Genomic DNA, 18,612 nt, shown 5'->3' on the forward strand with positions numbered 1-18,612 from the left:
AACCAAGAGCTTGCATAATTCTCAAACGTAATTTAATATACATATGTCTTTCAGAGTTCTTAACCGGGGACCTTGTGGCTATCCAAGTCTCATTGGAAGCCGAGAGGAGCACTCGAGAGGCAGTTGTAGCATCGGGATACTTCCCAGGAGACGAGAGCCGGGCTCCCACGGAACAAGTCGCAAGGCTGACGAAGTATTGCGAGGAGAGGGCGTTACCACTTCTTCTCGGCTGCGATGCCAACGCCCACCACGAAGTGTGGGGAAGTAGCGACACTAATCGTAGAGGTGAGTACCTTCTCGAATTTATTCTTAGTAATAAGTTAGAAATATACAACGTAGGGAACACTCCAACATTTGTGACCAGCACCAGACAAGAGGTACTAGATATAACTCTAGGAAATACCCTAATGAACGGGATGGTCAGGAATTGCAGGGTGTCGGATGAACCCTCAATGTCTGATCACAGGATAATCAGATTCGACATTGAGGGTAACTCCGAAATAAAAAGAATAATAAGGAATCCCAAGAGAACGGATTGGGAATCCTACACAACACACCTGAGCAACAACATTGCCCACCTTCAAGGGGGCGGTGACATCAGGAGCGAATTGGAATTAGAAACGGTGGTGGAAGACCTCAACACAATCGTCATTGACGCATATGATGCCAGCTGTCCGGCCAAGACAGTCAAGTCATCAAGGGATGTACCATGGTGGAACAGGAACCTAGCCAGAATGAGAACGGAGGTACGAAAACTCTTTAACCGGGCAAAACAAAACGGGGACTGGCGGAGGTATAAAAATGCACTGACCGCGTATAGCAACGCGATCAGGGAAGCGAAACGGAAAAGCCTTAGGGAATTCTGTGAAGGGATTGAACAGATCACAGAAGCAACCAGGCCGTACAAGGCTGTAGCCAAAGACGGGGGAATATCCTCTGTCTGCTTGAAAAAGGAAGATGGGACATTCACCGAGAATGAGGACAGGGTACACCTGCTTCTCAGAACTCATTTCCCGGGGTCATACCCCTCGGCGGCAGGCGACAACAATCTGCCTGACACCCCAACAACGAATAAAAGGGGAAGGAAAGAGAGCTGGAAACTAGCAAAAGAGGTATGCTCAGAAGCTAGGCTAAGATGGGCAGTGGGAACTTTTCAACCAATGAAATCTCCCGGAGTAGATGGCATTTTCCCAGCACTTATCCAGGGAAGCCTAGGAATTATCTTAGAGGGGGAGCATAGCACTGGGTTACATACCAAGGGTATGGAGACGGGCAAAAGTGGTCTTTATTCCGAAAGCGGGTAAAAAGGATCCTTTTCACCCTAAATCTTTCAGACCAATCTGCCTAACATCGTTCATACTGAAAATGGTGGAGAAGGTCATAGGCAACTATATTAGAACTAACGTTCTAAAGCGTAATCCCCTACATCACTGTCAACACGCTTACCGAGCAGGAAGGTCAACTGAAACTGCTCTGTATCTGCTGACAGAGGTACTACGGGACGCCATAGAAACAAAAGAAATTGCACTGTGCGCGTTTTTGGATATCGAAGGAGCATTCGACAACACATCGCACACAGAGATACAGGATGCCCTGAGCCGCAAAGGAGTGGAAAACACCCTGGCACTCTGGATGGGCAAAATGCTAGAAAGCAGACAAATAGAGGTACAAACAGGTACAAATTCTATTATCATGAACACCACTCAAGGCTGTCCACAGGGTGGAGTACTATCGCCGCTGATGTGGAGTATGGTAGTGGATGAACTCCTGGACGTGTTAACTAATACTGGAATACAAGTCCAGGGCTACGCGGACGACATTATTCTAATCTGTAGGGGCAAATATGAAGATACCCTATGTGATAGAATCCAAACTGGATTAAGGGTTACTAGTGCCTGATGCAGGAAGGTGGGACTGCGGATCAACCTATAAACCTTAGATTGAAAGGAGTACAAATTATGCTTCACCATTTAACTACAATAAGTTAAGTTAGCACGAAACCCTAAAGCCGATGATGCAGCATTGATGCAACAACACGTGGTTTCATTCGATTTTCTACACAACATGATTTCATAATTGAATGATTATGGTATCGATCCATCTATTATACAATTTAAATTGTTATTTGGATAGTTTGTTATAGTTTTTCCAACCCGTCCTACGATCATGGCCAACTATTTCCATGTCCTCAACTCTTACATGGGAGATACCAGATGATATCACCTACCTTTATTGCAAATTCATTAATAATTTTTCAAGTAGCAAATCCAACCGCACTTCATTCATATTTTAATGTGATCATTGTTATTCGATTTTCTGGAACAGTAACTGCCTGGGGCCCTTACAAGCAGCCGCGCTCTCGTATTTGCAAGTGCAATTAAAATCCATTGGAAATATTTGTTCGAGGAGAGATACCACCCCTCTCGTATCAGTGGAACCCACAATTGACAATGTCAGAACTCTGCAAATTTGATAAACTCTCTGCCTACAAGAAACGTTCCCATTCGGTGCGTCTGGTATAAATATGCGGCCACCACGTTCTGGTAATCAGATTAGTTCGAAGTTCGGTAATTTTCAAAACGGAGCTTGACACGCAGCCTGAAACCATGTTTAAGGTATTCAGTTTGGTTTTAATGTTAAGTAGCGGATGTTAGGGCAACGCTTTATTTAAATATTAATTTAATACTGCGACAGTGGCTGCAGAAATTGGCCTATTATGCTAATAGCATTTATTGGAGAGTGCCTGTGCATAAAGTGGATTTAAAATTAATAATTAGCAAATTATATTTATCACACCTTTGAAATTTCATATTTAAATCTTGTAGTCTATGAGGTGAACTGGTAATTTTAATGATTTATCGAACCACACTACCAAATTCAAGAAATACCTGGTGTAGCTGAAAAGGGCGGTGCAGTTGGTACTGTTTCTAGTTCACCCAAATTCCTATTGAATTCCAATCAATCCTAAAATGTTTTAGCCTGGTCCGGCTGACAATCAAGTTTGTTTGAACCAGTATAGTTACCAAATTGGTGCTTAATTTATCATTAACCGAAATGAATCCTTTCTGAGTTTGGATTCAAGGCACATCTACAACGTTTTTACAATATTTTACTTAATTTACCCCCCATTGTACTGGATCCCAATTAATGTGTTCAAATATCATTTCTAATTTCAGTTAGCGATTATCCTAAGCATCCTAATTGCAGCAGCATCAGCAGGATACGAAGTAACCAGCCAGCATCAGAACATTCTTCGATCCTACGGAAACTTAGGACAAATCTCAACCTATTCGAAGAGCATCGATACTCCTTTCTCGTCAGTCCGTAAAGCAGATGTCCGTGTAAGCAATCCAGGACTAACAATTGCCACCCCCGTTGCCCATGCTGCCTATGCTGCTCCAATTGCACACGCCGCGTACCCCGCTTTCGCCCCAGCTGTAGCCCATGCACCGCTTCTACCTCATGCACCATTTGTAGGCCCAGTTGCAAAGGCTGTCGCTCCCGCTGGTCTCTTGGGTGTTGCCTACTCGGCTGCCCCAACTGTTGCTCATATGACTTATACAAATGGACTTGGAGTTAGCTATGCCTGGTAAACTTAATGGGAGGGAATATTCTAGTTTTTACGCGGTCAAACACTTTAAAAAGTTGTATGTAAGTTATTTTTAATAATGAAATAAAAAAAGCAAAAAAAAACGATGTATTATTATATGAGGGCACAAGGAGGAGGAGCTGCAATAAGTTGAAAAAAAATTAGTTCCTTTCTGACTTTGTTTGGTTTTTAGATCCTAATGCTCATAGATAAATCTGAAGCTCGTTCATTTTCAAAAATATGTACGTTACTCCAAAGTATTATAGCAACAATCAGCCTAAAATAAAAACGTTATCGGTTTACCTCTGATAACAGGAGAGAGGAGTAATACACCAACCGAGGTTAAAAAAATGCCGAGCTTAGACCCCATATGTGATCTTTTTTCCAAACTTTTCTTTGACTAATTGTTCAAACATTGCTTTTCAAAGTCATGGTCGACTCTTTCCAAAATGTTCACAACTGAGTGCGTTCGTTACGAAAATTGGCTCCCTCCACCACAGCACTCCATCCCTAACTCAACTTTTTCGCATGGTTGGTGGTGGTATTGCAGCTTGCACACTGCTTCCATTAGCAGGCGCGATAATTTGGCGAGATGGGCCCAAAAAAAGAAGACGAGCCAGACCCTGCCTGAGATCGAATTGGTGGACTTCGGCGCAAAACCAGGGTGTCTGGAGTTTTCTATTAAAGCAGGCCTAGGCCGGATACCGGTTGTTGCGTCGTTGACGATGGACCCAAATGTCGAGTACAGGGTTGCTGGGAATCTCAGGTTGTCCCCGTATACGTGCAGCATATTCTTCGTAATGTCATGTGGCGAGGAGTTTGGCTAACTCCGAGAAAAGGAACTATTCGAATCGCATTCCCTGGTCAGTTATTATAACTGGTGGCATACCGAACCGTGAATTCCACTCCCGACAGAGAGCTTTGACACTCCATTGTGCAGAAATGTCTTTCAGAACTATCGTTTGACATCACTGAGTAAACCTATTGATATGTGTGAAGCAACATCAGAAACCGTGCGAGTCTTGCAAAAGGCTCATTATGTCCAGATGGATTGTGTGGAAGTACTTGTTGGACCAAGGGAACGTAGGCATGTTCCCTTACTATCTACACATGTTTTGTAGTCTTGGACTTGAGGCATGCGATGCCCTGTTTGCTCGAAGATTTAATGTCCTTGTTCTTGGACGGTCATGAATAACCGAATCATTGTCCGAGTGCCCGGGTGCGCTAGATCGTGTCAGGCGTGATATAATTCCTTGCCGAAATCGGCGAGAATATATTACCTTGGACCCCTTTTCTGAGGTCCCGCAGTATATACTCGATGTTGAGCCGAAGATAGGAAACTTCATAAATGTGAATTTGGAGTTGGCCCTGAAGTGCGTCCGCAATTGCCTGAAAATCTACGGGGGCGGGGATTTTGAATTCTGTACCACTGAATTATGCTATTCTTTCCAGACAGTTTACTGGCTGATAAAGCTCAGGTGCCGAAGTTGGTGAAGGGATGCTTTGTCGAGTACAGGGCTGCTATTTCAAAGCAAAAGTGAGAGATTTATGGCCCACGAATAATCTGAACGGTCTACTTTCAAGAGAATACCGGAAGTATTTTATTATCAGATAAGCGGCTGACACCTCACGATCGTAGGTACTGCAGTTCTGTTAAGCAGAATTCAGCTGCTTGGAACAGGAGGTACACACCTGCCAGGTATGGTCACAGTCTAAAGCATCAAGGAATACGATTAGTAGTGCATCTTTCCACGGGAATGTTAGAAGTGCAGCTTCCATCAGCTGTGAACCACGTAATAAAGCAGGCGCCCTTGGTCTTCGGGCAATGTAAATGTCAAATCGATTGATAGTGATCGCCCTTGGCAAGAACTGAACTTTGCCTAGATTCGGTTGGATGCCTTTAGGGATAATCAGGTGGCCGAGAAATTGCACCTACGGGAACAGGAATTGGCATTTCTCAACGTTCAATACTAGATCGTTCGCAAGAAGAAGTTGGAAAATACACACGTGGCGCTCTAAAAATGCGGACTCAGACGAAGAAAATCGAAATAAACGAAACAAAAAAGCGGAATTCGTAGCACAGGTTGAGAAAATACTGTAGTCTCCGATTGAGTGTGCAAAGTACTATCATGTGAATTTGTGAAGGCCAACAGCTGTCTGAAGGTCTGCAAATATCCTGCTTAAGAACTTCTCCGAACTCTATCTGCACAACAGCGAGCTAAGGTGATAAAGCACGCACCTTGGAAAAGAAGGGGAGCCAGTAGTGTGATGTGATTCTGAACATCATGTTTAAGTGCGCGAAGACGTGGATCAGCAACGTCTTCAAAAATGATGGAAAAAGCGTTGAGCGGATATATTGAGATCCTTTCTGGTGAGCTAAGGGAGCTTATGGGGTCAATGGGGATCTGTTGTACAAATCAACTAGCAATTCATAATCTCACAGGAAGTCTGCGTATAGGATAGGAGTGCTGATATCCGCTACAATGAAGTGCCAAAAAAACCCTACTCGAATTCCTAGACTCATGTCTACCTGTCTCTAGCCATATGTGTTGAGCAACGAGGAATTTTCTGCCGCGAGGTTAAGTGATTCCGGTGTTAATTTATGATTCCCTTTTCTAGAGACAGTTCTAGATCGTGATGTAGTCCTATTTCTGGAGCGCAAAGCACCGACTGTCTCCACCAATTTAGAAACGGTGGCTGTTAGCACTGCCACTGTCTGCTGCAGCTGAGGTACCTAGTTTGCCGAAAACCACGGGTCGCATGTGGGCCTCATGAATTTTGTCTGCGATAGAGGTCGATATGTACAGAGATCCCGAATCCATACATGCCAGGATGGCCTCCGAAAATCTTTGCAACCACAAGAAACTGTAGCAAATCGGTGTTCACTTTCTCACTATCCAACTGCTTCATCTCGCGCAGCAGATGATACATGGTCACCCAGCGTTAACTCTGTTACTAAATGATTTAGTCCTTTACCTCATTGAGAGGTGCTTAATATGCTCCTCCTTCAGTCTTCCGTAGAAGCAGTTCTCAAGCACGTCCGAGACAAGCTAAATTGTCTCCTAATCGAACCCAATGAGTGCTTAACCGTGTGGTGGCTATTGTGACGCCGGCTAGAGCAATTGCACTTCGAGTTGGCGGAACCATTCTGCTGGGTTTCTTCTCTTCTGCCACGGTAGTCATTGAGCGACCTGCCTCGGTTCTCTTTGTGGACTTTTTATAACAAAACGATACAACTCGCAAGGACAAACGGCACAAACAAAAAACAAAAGCTGGAAAAAATAGACGGAAAAAGCAGAGAAAAAAACCTGCGTTTTGGTTTTTAAATTTTCAAAATAGAATTTGCAAATTATTATACCGTTTTTGTTCTTTTTTCAGCCTTTCTCCCGTTCACAACAACAACGGATGGTGAATTAGCCAGCCTTCGATCAGCCTGTCACCGAGCCAAACGAATCGGGGCGGTAGGCAACGTCAACCACAGGCAATAAGAGCACGCATATAAAAAGCCCGCAACACCCTCAAGTTGGCCATTCAACAGAGCAAGAGGGAATGCTTTAAAGAGCTCTGCTTAGAAGCGGACGTTAACCCGTGGGATAGTGCATACAGAATTGTGATGGGACAGCTTAGAGGCTGTTCATCTCCGTAGATCACGTGCCCTACTCTCTTGATGAAAATCATCCAGGGGTTACTCACCCAACGAGGAGGCATCGAAAGCTTCCAGTGACATCTGAATGTAACGGCGATTTCAGCAGTCATCAGAGAGGAACTATTGGAGATCTGGGGTGGAACAGACGATAGTAAAGCCCTGGGCCTGGGCGGAGTGACAAATAAGGCTCTTAAAATTGCTGCGAAATCCAGACCGGATATGTTCGCTGAGTTATTCAAAGCGTGCGTATTCGAGGGGATATTTTCTGCACCATGGAAGCGGCAGAAGTTAGTACTATTGCCTAAGGCTGGTAAACGTCCAGGTGAACCCTCTCCTACAGACACCCATATATCTTCTGGGCACTGTGGGAAAAATGCTAGAGCGGGTTATATACAATAGCTTGCTTCCAATTTTCGAGAGCTGAGGAGGTCGCTCAGAGCGTCAGTATGGGCTCCGCAAAGCCAGAACTACCATTGATGTCATCAAATTGGTTACTGGCTTAGCCGAATATGCATTTCATGAAAATGACAGTACTAGCAAGTATTGCATGATGGTGACTCTGGAAGTGAGAGAAACATTTAATTCAGCCAATTGGAACATAATAAGAAAATGTCTGCCAAAGATCGGTATTCCCGCATATCTCTATTGTAGATAGCTCTCTACAAAACGGAGGCTCTGGTATAATACCAATGAAGGACCCCACGAGTACTTCGTCCCCGTTGATACCCTACAAGTCTCCGTACTTGGCCTACTGCTGTGGAACATCATGCACAACGTTGTAATTAATCTTCCGATCTTGCAGGAAGCCACGGAGGTGTGTTACGCCAAGAACATATGATGCTGAGTTATGCTCAAGTGATGCAATCAGTGCTATTACGGGTTGGCTAAAGATTTCTGGTCTGACACTTGCGGAGGAAAAAACGAAAGCGGTACTCACCACCAAACGCCGTAAGAGAAATTATGCTTGCATTCAAATCACTTTCAAGACCATTCGACATCAACAACGGTCTACGACAAGGGGATGCCCTATCATGCGTCCTCTTTAACCTGGCCCTCGAGAAAGTGATCCGTGATGCTGAGGTAAATGCAAGAGGTACGATCCTCTTCAAGTCCACCCAACTACTGGCCCATGCTGATGATATCGACATCATGGGAAGAACCACCCGAGACGTACAAACTGCCTTCATCCAGATCGAGCAGGCGGCGCGAGATCTTAGGCTGCACATCAATGAATACAAGACAGAACATATGGTGGCAACGTCAGCACCGAAGACGAATCAACCAACAACATCAAACCGCACTGGTCAAAAACGAAGAAGAATAAGGATAGGAGAATACAACTTTGAGACCGTTGACAATTTCTCCTATCTAGGGTCGAAAATCACAACCGATAACAGCTACGATGATGAAATCCGCGCACGGTTGTTGTCAGCCAACAGAGCCTATTTCAGCTTACAAAGACTGTTCCGCTCGAAACGTCTCACCATAGGGTCAAAGCTCTTACTGTACAAGACAATGATCTTGCCAGTCCTCATGTATTCCTCGGAAACTTGGGTTCTTAGCAAGTAAAATTGCGAACTCTTGGCCGCGTTCGAGAGAAGAATGACGAAATCTATGAGCGATACCATGACCGTCCGGTTGTGGATAAAATCCGGCTCAATAGGTTACGGTGGGCGGGTCACTTAATCCGTATGGATGAGGATGATCCCACCCGGAAAGTCTATAAGGACAATATCTATGGTAGAAAAAGAAGACGAGACAGACCCTGCCTAAGATGGAGCGATGGCGTAGGTCAGGAGGCCAGACAGCTTTTAGGGATATCGAATTGGTGGACCTCGGCGCAAAACCGGGATGTCTGGAGTTCCTTATTAAGGCAGGCCTAGACCGGATACCGGTTGTTGCGCCGTTGATGATGATGATTCAAATAGGGGATTATAACATCACTTCTAAGCCGGCCATCAAATGCTTGGGATTGATGATAGACGCGAAGCTCAGTTATAAACAATACGCACAGTATCATCATCATTATGGAAACTCTCATTAATTTTGGTAGCTTTTAAGCAAAAAATCTCAACTGAAATTTTCTCACTTATCCAATACTTGAAATAAATTTCACAACTCAATTAACCGAGGTTACTGTCTTAAGTCTTTTGTTTGGTCACATGTAACTTTTTTGGATTATGATTTGTGCAACATTCGCTGATAGTACAATGGCAATCAGACCGAGGTGGTGAGATATTATGTATAATTTCAGAGAAGATCGAGTACCAATAACAGAGAACATGATTTACTTTGGGATACCGGTGGAATTGAGAAGACATTCTTCGATTTATTTGATTTTTTAAGCCACTGAAGACGGAAACTAGTCTCCGAAATACTAAATACCTTAGAAACAATCTTTCTTCCATCATAGAATATTTTTAAGATTACATAATCAACTTTCACTGAATCATTTAATATTATTGTTCGATTAGATTGTCTACGATTTTCATATGAACTGCAAAATAAACATTTACCTTGAATAAGTAACCGAGGTGAGAGTGTTCGCCTCTCCTTCAATTGAAGACAACAAAACCCCATCTCATTATTAATAATTGGCGGCCCTTTTACATGTGATTAAAATCACCTGCTGGACAAGAAACATCAGTAATTGGGTCATCCTACAATTCATCTTATGTTTAAGGTACTAATGCTCAAGGTCAAAAAACCAGTTCCAGACAAAAAGGAAATGTTCATAAGAGTCGACCATTAAGACCAATAAAAACAGGAACAGGGTACGGAAGATACAGTCGATTGTTATTAACTTTTTCGTATTTTGGTGCATTCACATTAAAATCGAAAGTAATTGTTACTGGTTTTAAGAACAAGCTCAGGCTGGCAACAAAGAGTTAAATCTTTTTGATTGATGTCGCAGCAATGCGGAGATTGGATGGAAGTTACCCGTGGTTTCCAATCTGAAGTTATAGTTCAATGAATGAAAGATTTGCAGAGTTAGATGGGAAATAGAAACTAATAGTTTTAGTAGTTGGTGTTAATTTAGATTCCTTTACAAAGTACGCCAACGACATTCTTGTGATCCTACTCAATATACATTGGAACTTTTAGTAAAGTAGGCTCTGGACTCCCCTCAGACACCACCTTGTCGTCGTGGGGTAGCCTGCAGTGGTTCACGATGACACTAAAAGCGTCCAAAACACATGAAAACGGAAGCAGAGGATTTTAATTCTCCAAGTGGAAAAGTCACAGACTTCCGATCTAACCGCGGCTTTGCTCAATCAAGTCGCGCCGAGACACGGATTATGGAGGTCTCATCAGATTCATGTTCCCCCACGGACAAATCTGTGGAAGACTTGCTCTCCACTTCAGTGTATACGACGTGGTCAGCCAGAAAGGAGTGTATAGCAACTCCCATGGGAGGAACTCAAAATCTAATTCTTCCAGCAAACGGGAGAGGAAAACTCGGCAGAATGCAACGTCAGCCACAAAGGAGAAGGAACTACAAAATAAATCTTGCTTTTCAGAACCTTCCCTTCGATGTCTGCCAGAAAAAGCCAAGAAAAGGAAGCTGGAAATGTGAGCGAAACAAACAAATGCCAGTTTGTCAACACCGTGAATCTGAAGGAACCTCGAGCGAGCGACAGTAGAAGTTACTGAGAAAAAAGGCACCACCAAGTGTGACAATATCGAGAGAAATCCGACGCAGGAAAATGAAACTTTCTGCCGAAGGTGGGGACAAACTGGTAATTCCGGTGAAACCCACACTAGATGTCAGCAGATTACACTTATGTCTACAAATCAATCTGCAGCATGCCAACAAGGCTGGTCAAGTTACAGAACTGCCCTTATATATATAGATTGGATTTAATAAGATCTGGCATTGGATCAGTAAAGGGGAGGCAGGATCTTCTTCGATGAGATATCTTCCAGACCGAGAACCTGCTTCTTGATGACAAATTTGTTAGAGGTAGCCATACGGAGACAATTCTGTTTCGGTCGTCTTACAATACCAGGATAATGGCAAGAGAAGAGGCGTTATAGTTGCCTATGAAAATTTGTCTCCTCCGCTGACGTAAGAACTAAAGGATGTGGGATTATATGTAGAATCAAGTAGCCTTAAGCTCCTAATATAATGAGAACATCCAGAATATTTGTTGGGATAGTAGCAAATGCAGTCCTAAGAAAAGCTATTCAATTTTATCACTATAGTTGGTGATAGGGTATCGTTCGTGGGCCAAGAAGAAATGAAGTAATTGACCTAACAATCAGCATTTCAAAGTTGTAAGAGCTGATTAGAGACCAGCGGGTGCTAGAAGAAGTCTCACTCTCGGATCATCGGTACTTAAAATTTAGTCGCGCCTAAGAACTTCTTTGACGATGGAAGATCAATTAAAAACTCTCAATCGCACGCTTTTAAAACGCTTTGAAGAGGGTTGTTTTACTTCCGGAGGCAAAAGTACTAAAACGCTTCCCTGGTAGAATAAGAACTGCAAAAACTCAGCAAATCAACCAGACGAATAAGAATTGAGATTTTTTAGTCTTCGAGAATATAAGAGGGGCATAAAAAGTTCAAAATGAGACTCCTTTAGAACATACTGTGACGAACTGGAAGGAGAGAGGCTTCAAGGGTCTACAAAAGTTCATAAAAGGAATGAGTTGGCCAAGATGGAGTCTCTTAAAAAACTGGATGAGTCTCTCACGATCTAAATTAATAACTCAATGCAAAATCTCTTGGAAATGCATCATCCGGGAGAAGTGTGGAGAAGAAAATTGGCAACCATTCAACAAGAAAATGTTGCAAGGGGAATTCACTTCAAACCACCTGGCATGCATGGCATCCATTCAGCGATGCTAAAGGATATGTTGCTATCGTTAGCCCAATGTCCGCTTATGCATCCTTAGTTTGGTAGGCTAAGGTGGGGTAAAAAATTTTCACTGTAAGCTAGCATCACTGCAAGAAGTAGGGTATGTCCGGGTATTATCGGTGCCATGAGCACAACATCCGGAGTAACTCTAGATGCATTACTCAATTTGAAACCCTTGGATATATAATAATTCAAGCCACCGTAACGAGAGCAACCCATAGGCTTATTCGCTTAGCTCTATGGGGAAGCAGTATAAGAAGCATAAAGCCTTGGAAGAGATATTGCGAAAACTGAATTTAATTTTTTGTAATGTCTTCTGATTCTTGGATCCTTATATACCTGTTTAGTAGAAACTATGAAGTTATCCTCAAACGCACAGAAAACTTGGAGGAACAAGAAGAATGCGTGGCTGAATATACTGGAGTCTCTTCTATACCAATCGCTAAAAACGGAACAAGGTCCTGGAGTATGAATCTACTTTTCAAATAAAAACGAGAAGCGGGCCTGTTCTTAAGACAATATGCAATGGTCTTTCAGTATAAAGTGTATGTGATCCCAATGAAAGAAACCTGGCTGATTCAAGAGCGGTCGAAGGACAGGCGCATCGTAATTGGCAGCGATAGTCAAGTTGCATTGAAGGCATCGAGCAGTCCCTTGATCACCTCGTTCAGGAATTTAGAAATCGATGTAACTCTATTTCTAGATTCAATGCGATGAAATTACTATGGGAACATGGGTGCTGTCACCTTCGTGTTAGGGAGCAATTGGGGTATTTGTAGCGTTCGCTAATGCTACTATGAATAACTGGGAACAAACTTTCTATAGGGACTGAAACACATCGACTAACCGAAATTCTGCGATACATGAACGAATCCGCGATATTCCGTTAGACGGGGGAATCGGGTATAATGGACCACTGGTTCTGAGCTGAAAGGTGAAAAGAAGAGAGTTGTATGTTTTGTGCAGAGATCATAGCGTGTCAGGTGAGTGTGTTGCAGACGCTATGGACTCGGAGTGGTATTCAATCTTCAGAGAGGAAAGGAAGTGAAGTGAAGAGAAAGTAAAAGTCGATCTAGTGCTAATTACCTAACAGTACCGGAATGGCATCAGGACTTAGTTAGTGTTGCTATCTGGGTCTGTAGCGACACCGGATTTCGGATTCTTGCCCAAGGTCGAGGTAATGCTTTTGTCTGGATTCGATACTTAGGGATAACTTTTCCAGCATCCATCGAACACCGAATAAGACGATTCCGACTGTAGACGCAGGCACGTTTGTCTGAAGGATGCCGTTTTAAGCACGATTGGGGGTGACTTCAAATTCAGGGTACTTGAATGGGTTATGCTTTGGAGTTTGGAGCGGGAAGGGGTCCTGGGTTTGGCTGAGTGGGGAAATGGATTCTAAAAATTGGGGCGAAAAAGGATTTTGTATTTTTGAACACCGGATAGAATTCGGGTTGAAATCATTGATGCTGTCCGTGTGCGTGAGTTCTGAAAAGCTTGTGGGCAGTATATTCGGTCGACGAACTTAGCCTGAACCGGTCCGGCCCTCTCCCTGCGCATGAAACTTAACGAACGTAAACGTCGAGAGATTCGTCGAAGTACTTGGAACAGGCAGAGCCGCGATGGGATGGAATCGTGACAAGCCTTCTATATATTGGTAAATGAAGGAAACTGCTGGCCTGTGGAAGGAATTTTATAAGCTCCTCCGTTTCACACAACGTTTAAATGCACGATAGGAGATATGCTCCACAATGATAAAGTATAGATCAGATAAAAGGAGGCTCCGTCTGGCTATAAACTTGTCATTCTGAAAATCGGGGTTCTGTGGGAACTCTACCCACTTAATTTTGAATAAATGGACCACATTGTACGAACATTATTCCCTAAATATCCCATACAGGTTGATGACAACAGCGCGGAAAGCACATCGCCCGCTTTTCACCATTAACGAGCATCATAAGGCAGTTCTCTGTATGACACGACGTATTCAATGCTTGTCTTTGGCGGGGCTTCCATCCATCGATCAGCAAAAGAGAAAGGAGAGTCTGCCATCTTCGTACCGATCATTGTGTATGCTTGACACGACCAGGAAAATGCCCGAAAAGTTCATCAAGAGTACATTTGCTGAAGTAATACGTGCTCCTGTCGACGTGGATGTAGTTATGTAGGTCATGGATACGGTTTATCGAGCTGAAGCACACAACCACCGATCTCGATGGGTAATGCTACTCGTAACGCTTGATACCAGAAATGCTTTAACATGGGCAGGCGCAATGCTATTGACAGCGATAGTGCCTGCTACATGAGGATCGGTGGTCAAAAAATCAGTTTTATTCAAGTCAATACCGACAAAGAGAAGAAGCAGTTTTATACACCTGACACACTTCGAACTTTACTCTTCTAATCGTCGTAAAACAATTTATCCCAACGCACGATTTCTTCTGGCACTAAGTTTTGTCGTAGAGCATACCAGACGAGTTCGTGTGGCATACGATCAAACGCGTTCTCTAGATCCAGAAATGCAAGGGCGATGTTTCCCACGATGTTTATGTATTGCGTCAGTAGTTCCGCAATTATTGGCAAACCCAGCTTGATTCATGGTTATTTCAAAGATTTCGCGAATACGGTTGTCAAGAATGCGTTCAAAAATCTTCATGGTATGGGCCAGCAACCGGATCGGTAATTTGAACATTCTGCTGGACTACCTTTCTCTTTCCATATTGGAAATGTGGTACTTTCTTGTCAGTCAGATGGCGTTCTACCTTCCACAGTAACCCGATTAAAGAATTGAGTGGTTTCCCAGCTCTACGCTTCCAAGAGTTCAGATGCGAAGTCGTCAGGTCCTGTTGCATTCCCCGATTTCATTCGTTTTGTTGCTTATTCTACTTCAGTTGCGCTGACAGGTGGAATTGGTACAAATGTCGGCAATGCTTGTGGAAGTGGAGAGAAATATTCTCGCCATCTGTCTATCCCGATTCGTCGGCAGATGAATGACTAATGATGGTTTCAGCCTTGCATTAGAACAAATCGAAATAGTCATAATAATAATAACTCCGCCGACATCTCAAGCGCAGGAACTTTGCAGTCTTGCAGATTACTCACTGAAGAAGATATCACCACATCTGGCAGTTAGGTATAAAATGTAAATCCATCTATGTGAAGAACAACATCAAGCCGCACTGCAGGCAACAGTTTCAGTACTCGCCGAAGCACTCTTCTCCACCGACCGCTGAGGTTTCCGCTAAGGTTCGGGATGAATTCCAAAGAGCTTGTATAGAATTCTCGGAAATGGATCCTTTGCATAGACTACGTATTCCCAGGCTCTATGCATCTCCAGCAACTCCGAGAATTTTATCTCAAGTCAATGATGAGATTGCATCTCGACTGTCTGCTGATATGTCGCTGCTGCAACTACAATCACTTGTGCATTATGGTGCAGTTAGGGCTGTCAGATTGCACAGCCAGAAGATTCGCTTTCGCGTTATTGGTTTGAGTGATCGAAGAGATCCATCATAAAAAATTAGTCTAGCAACATGCTGACTGGATCACCGCCGAAGGCACCCGCCATGCCAATACGCCTGACATGAATTTTTCCGATATTACCGAAGAGGCAGTTCGACGACCCATAAACAGCTCAAAGAGCTGGAGGGGCCCAGGTCTGGATCGGGTGCAGAATTTCTGGTATAAGAAATTTACAAGCGTACACAGTCGGTTGGCACACAGCATAAATTAGATCATGAGTCGGCCGGAGGAATTTCCACCCTTCCTCACTGCGGGGATTACCTACCTTATCCCTAAGAAGGACATGATGTAGGACCGTGGAGCGGATGAACCTGCCTCGTGACACCGGCGGTAAGCGTGGCGGCACAACATCATCGACAAGCCGACTTACTGCGCGCTTATTTTTACAACAAAGAGCAGAGTCCCTTGCATGCGGCTATTTGTAAGGCAGATTCTGGGCTGACTCCACTTAACTTGAAGGATCGATCTTTCAATCCTCTGAGTGGGATGAAGTCGGACCAAGAGCGGATCGATGAATGGAAGTCCAAAGCAATGGACGGTAAACACGTGAATTGTTCTTGGCAGCCAGTTGTTGAACAGATGTCTGTGTGCTGGGGAGCTCTTTGCTGAGACGGAAGAGCTCATGTGTGCCATTCAGGACGACGTGGTGGCCACCCGAGCTTATAAAAAGCTCATCATGAAAGAACGGGTGGAGAACGACCAGTGCAGAATGTGTGGTTCGGCGTTAGAGACGTTGGACCATCTCATTTCTGGCTGTACTGTCATGGCACCGGTGCAATACATCACCAGGCATAATGCTATGTAAGGTTATGTGCTATGTAAGGTTATCTATCAAAACCTTGCAACCAAGCATGGGCTGATCACGGGAACATGTCCGGTTTACCGATATGAGCCGCAAGTAGCACTTGATAGTTCTGCTTACAACATGTATTGGGACCGGCAAGTTCTGATTGATCGCCATACTGCACATAACAAGCTTGACGTACTGTTAGTTGACAAGATGGGTCGCTCCGCGTACATTATTGATGTTGCTATCCCCCATAATAGCAAAATTGAACGGAAATACGTGGAGAAGAAGGTGAACTATGAGCCATTGGCTCGTGAAATCAAAGAAATTTGGCATCTCGAGCGGGTGGTTGTAGTTCCCATAATATTGTCAGCCACAGGTATTGTACCTAAATCCCTGACGGCTTCCCTTGATGTCCTGGGACTTTCGCATAGTCTGGTTCAAACCATGCAGAAGTACACCATTCTGCATACGTGCTCGATGTTGCGGGGAGTTCTCGACGGATTCTCCCATTAAGCTACCACCGGCCACCACCACCAGTGCCCCTTTATAATTTAAGTAGGTAGGATCCTCCGAGCCTAAATGCTTGGCACTTGGTGCTAGTAATAATAATAATAATCGTTGGCACAACAATCCAATTGGATCATGGCCTTAAAGTGTGTTAGAGCACTTCATTCAAGACCGTAACGATACAGTACATACCCTACAGGAGACAATGTCGTCAGCATTGCGCTCGCCCTAGATCAATACCCTAATTTGACTCAGGTACTCAATCACAGCTAAGTCGACTGGTATCCTACGTCAAATTTCGATAAAAATGCCACTGCCACCAGTGAGATTTGAACCTTCCGTACGACAGCCTTGTGCTTTAACCACTCAGCTATCCGGACACGAAATAGTCATCTTGACCAAAAGGAGATGGACGCTGGACTCAAAGATGAGCAAATCAAAGCAGCAATAGGTAAGGATGTGGCTGGAAGACGTATTCTTATGAATTCAATGCAGTTCGTTCTACTCTAAGGCACGGAGGTATAAGCTGATGCCCTTGGCTGAGAATGGTATCGTAAGCACCTTGCCCAAGTGTAGAGACAAGGAGCTTTGCGGGTGGCATCTTCCTATCGCACTGTCTAAGAAGCGGCTGTGATGGCCGTCGCGGAAGTGCTCCCTGTTTTCCTCTTTCACAAGGAGCGTGAAGCTCTACAACGGTAAGGGAAAAAAAAACTCAAGGGAAATGGTTGATTATGAAAAACTGCAACCTACACTAAATGAGTGACACCTTTTGTTCTTGTGGAAGGTGGGATGAGATCCGTCATCAACTTGCAGATTCAGAGAAGCTCCTCCAGATAATGTCAAAGAGATGCTGAGGAGCGCTGGCAAATAGAACTGTGTTGTGCATTACGTTCGGCGTTTACTGATGCGACGGAGGTTGACCGATAGAGGAGCTGGATGCAGGCCTTCCTCCTATGTCTTCATTGAAATCTCTACTCGAAATTCCTGAGAAAATTCCGTGCCCGGAAATTATTTCCGCTGGGCCTGGTTACAGCAAATACTTTCACGCCCTTAGGTTTGCCGTCGGTGGCCCCAAAAACACCGAGCATGTAATACTCTGGTGTGCGATGTTTATAGGAAAAAAGGAAAGAGTGCGGGATGTCATGGAGGTTTAATTGGGGAGATGCTGGGACCCAAACCAAACTGAATGTTAGGCTTAGTTAGAAGGTGCTCGTAAAGCTAAACGTATGCAAAGCTTGCACGTGCTAGCATAGTTTAGAGCCCTTTCCTAAAAAAATAATTATTTTCAGTAGTTTCACAAAGATATGGGCAGGAGTGGAATGAGAATCTGTCACCTCTGCTTTGTACCATCTAATAATAAATCTAATCTAATAATATCAAATACAAATGACCATGTGATATATGAAAGAAATGGTATACATATGTGTATGAGACCAAATTCGCCACCAAATTCCGAATTAGAATGCGACCCAGACTATCTTGTGGTTTCAAAAACAACACAATGTCAAGCAACCATTTGCTTGAGAAATGGGCACCAAAGGACATTTTGTACCGGATAGAATGTCTTATTATACACATTGTGTCCGAACCATCTTATCCCATATTAACCAATATTTAATTTCTAGAAAGTAATGCTACAACAATTTATAAAGTCACACACAAGATGAGATTGATACCCACATGTATCCGACAAGTT

At 43.7% G+C, this 18,612-nt stretch overlaps 1 protein-coding gene across 1 annotated transcript; it reads left to right on the plus strand.

The window, feature by feature from the left end:
* Positions 1 to 2,464: 2,464 nt before the first annotated feature.
* Positions 2,465 to 3,687, plus strand: LOC119654884 (pupal cuticle protein C1B-like). Its single transcript, XM_038060496.1, has 2 exons — positions 2,465 to 2,615; positions 3,177 to 3,687. The coding sequence occupies exons 1-2, from the start codon at positions 2,607 to 2,609 to the stop codon at positions 3,591 to 3,593; spliced, it is 426 nt and encodes a 141-aa protein (XP_037916424.1). The 5' UTR covers positions 2,465 to 2,606; the 3' UTR covers positions 3,594 to 3,687.
* Positions 3,688 to 18,612: the final 14,925 nt, after the last annotated feature.

Source organism: Hermetia illucens, chromosome 4, assembly GCF_905115235.1.
Source record: "Hermetia illucens chromosome 4, iHerIll2.2.curated.20191125, whole genome shotgun sequence".
NCBI lineage: Eukaryota > Metazoa > Arthropoda > Insecta > Diptera > Stratiomyidae > Hermetia > Hermetia illucens.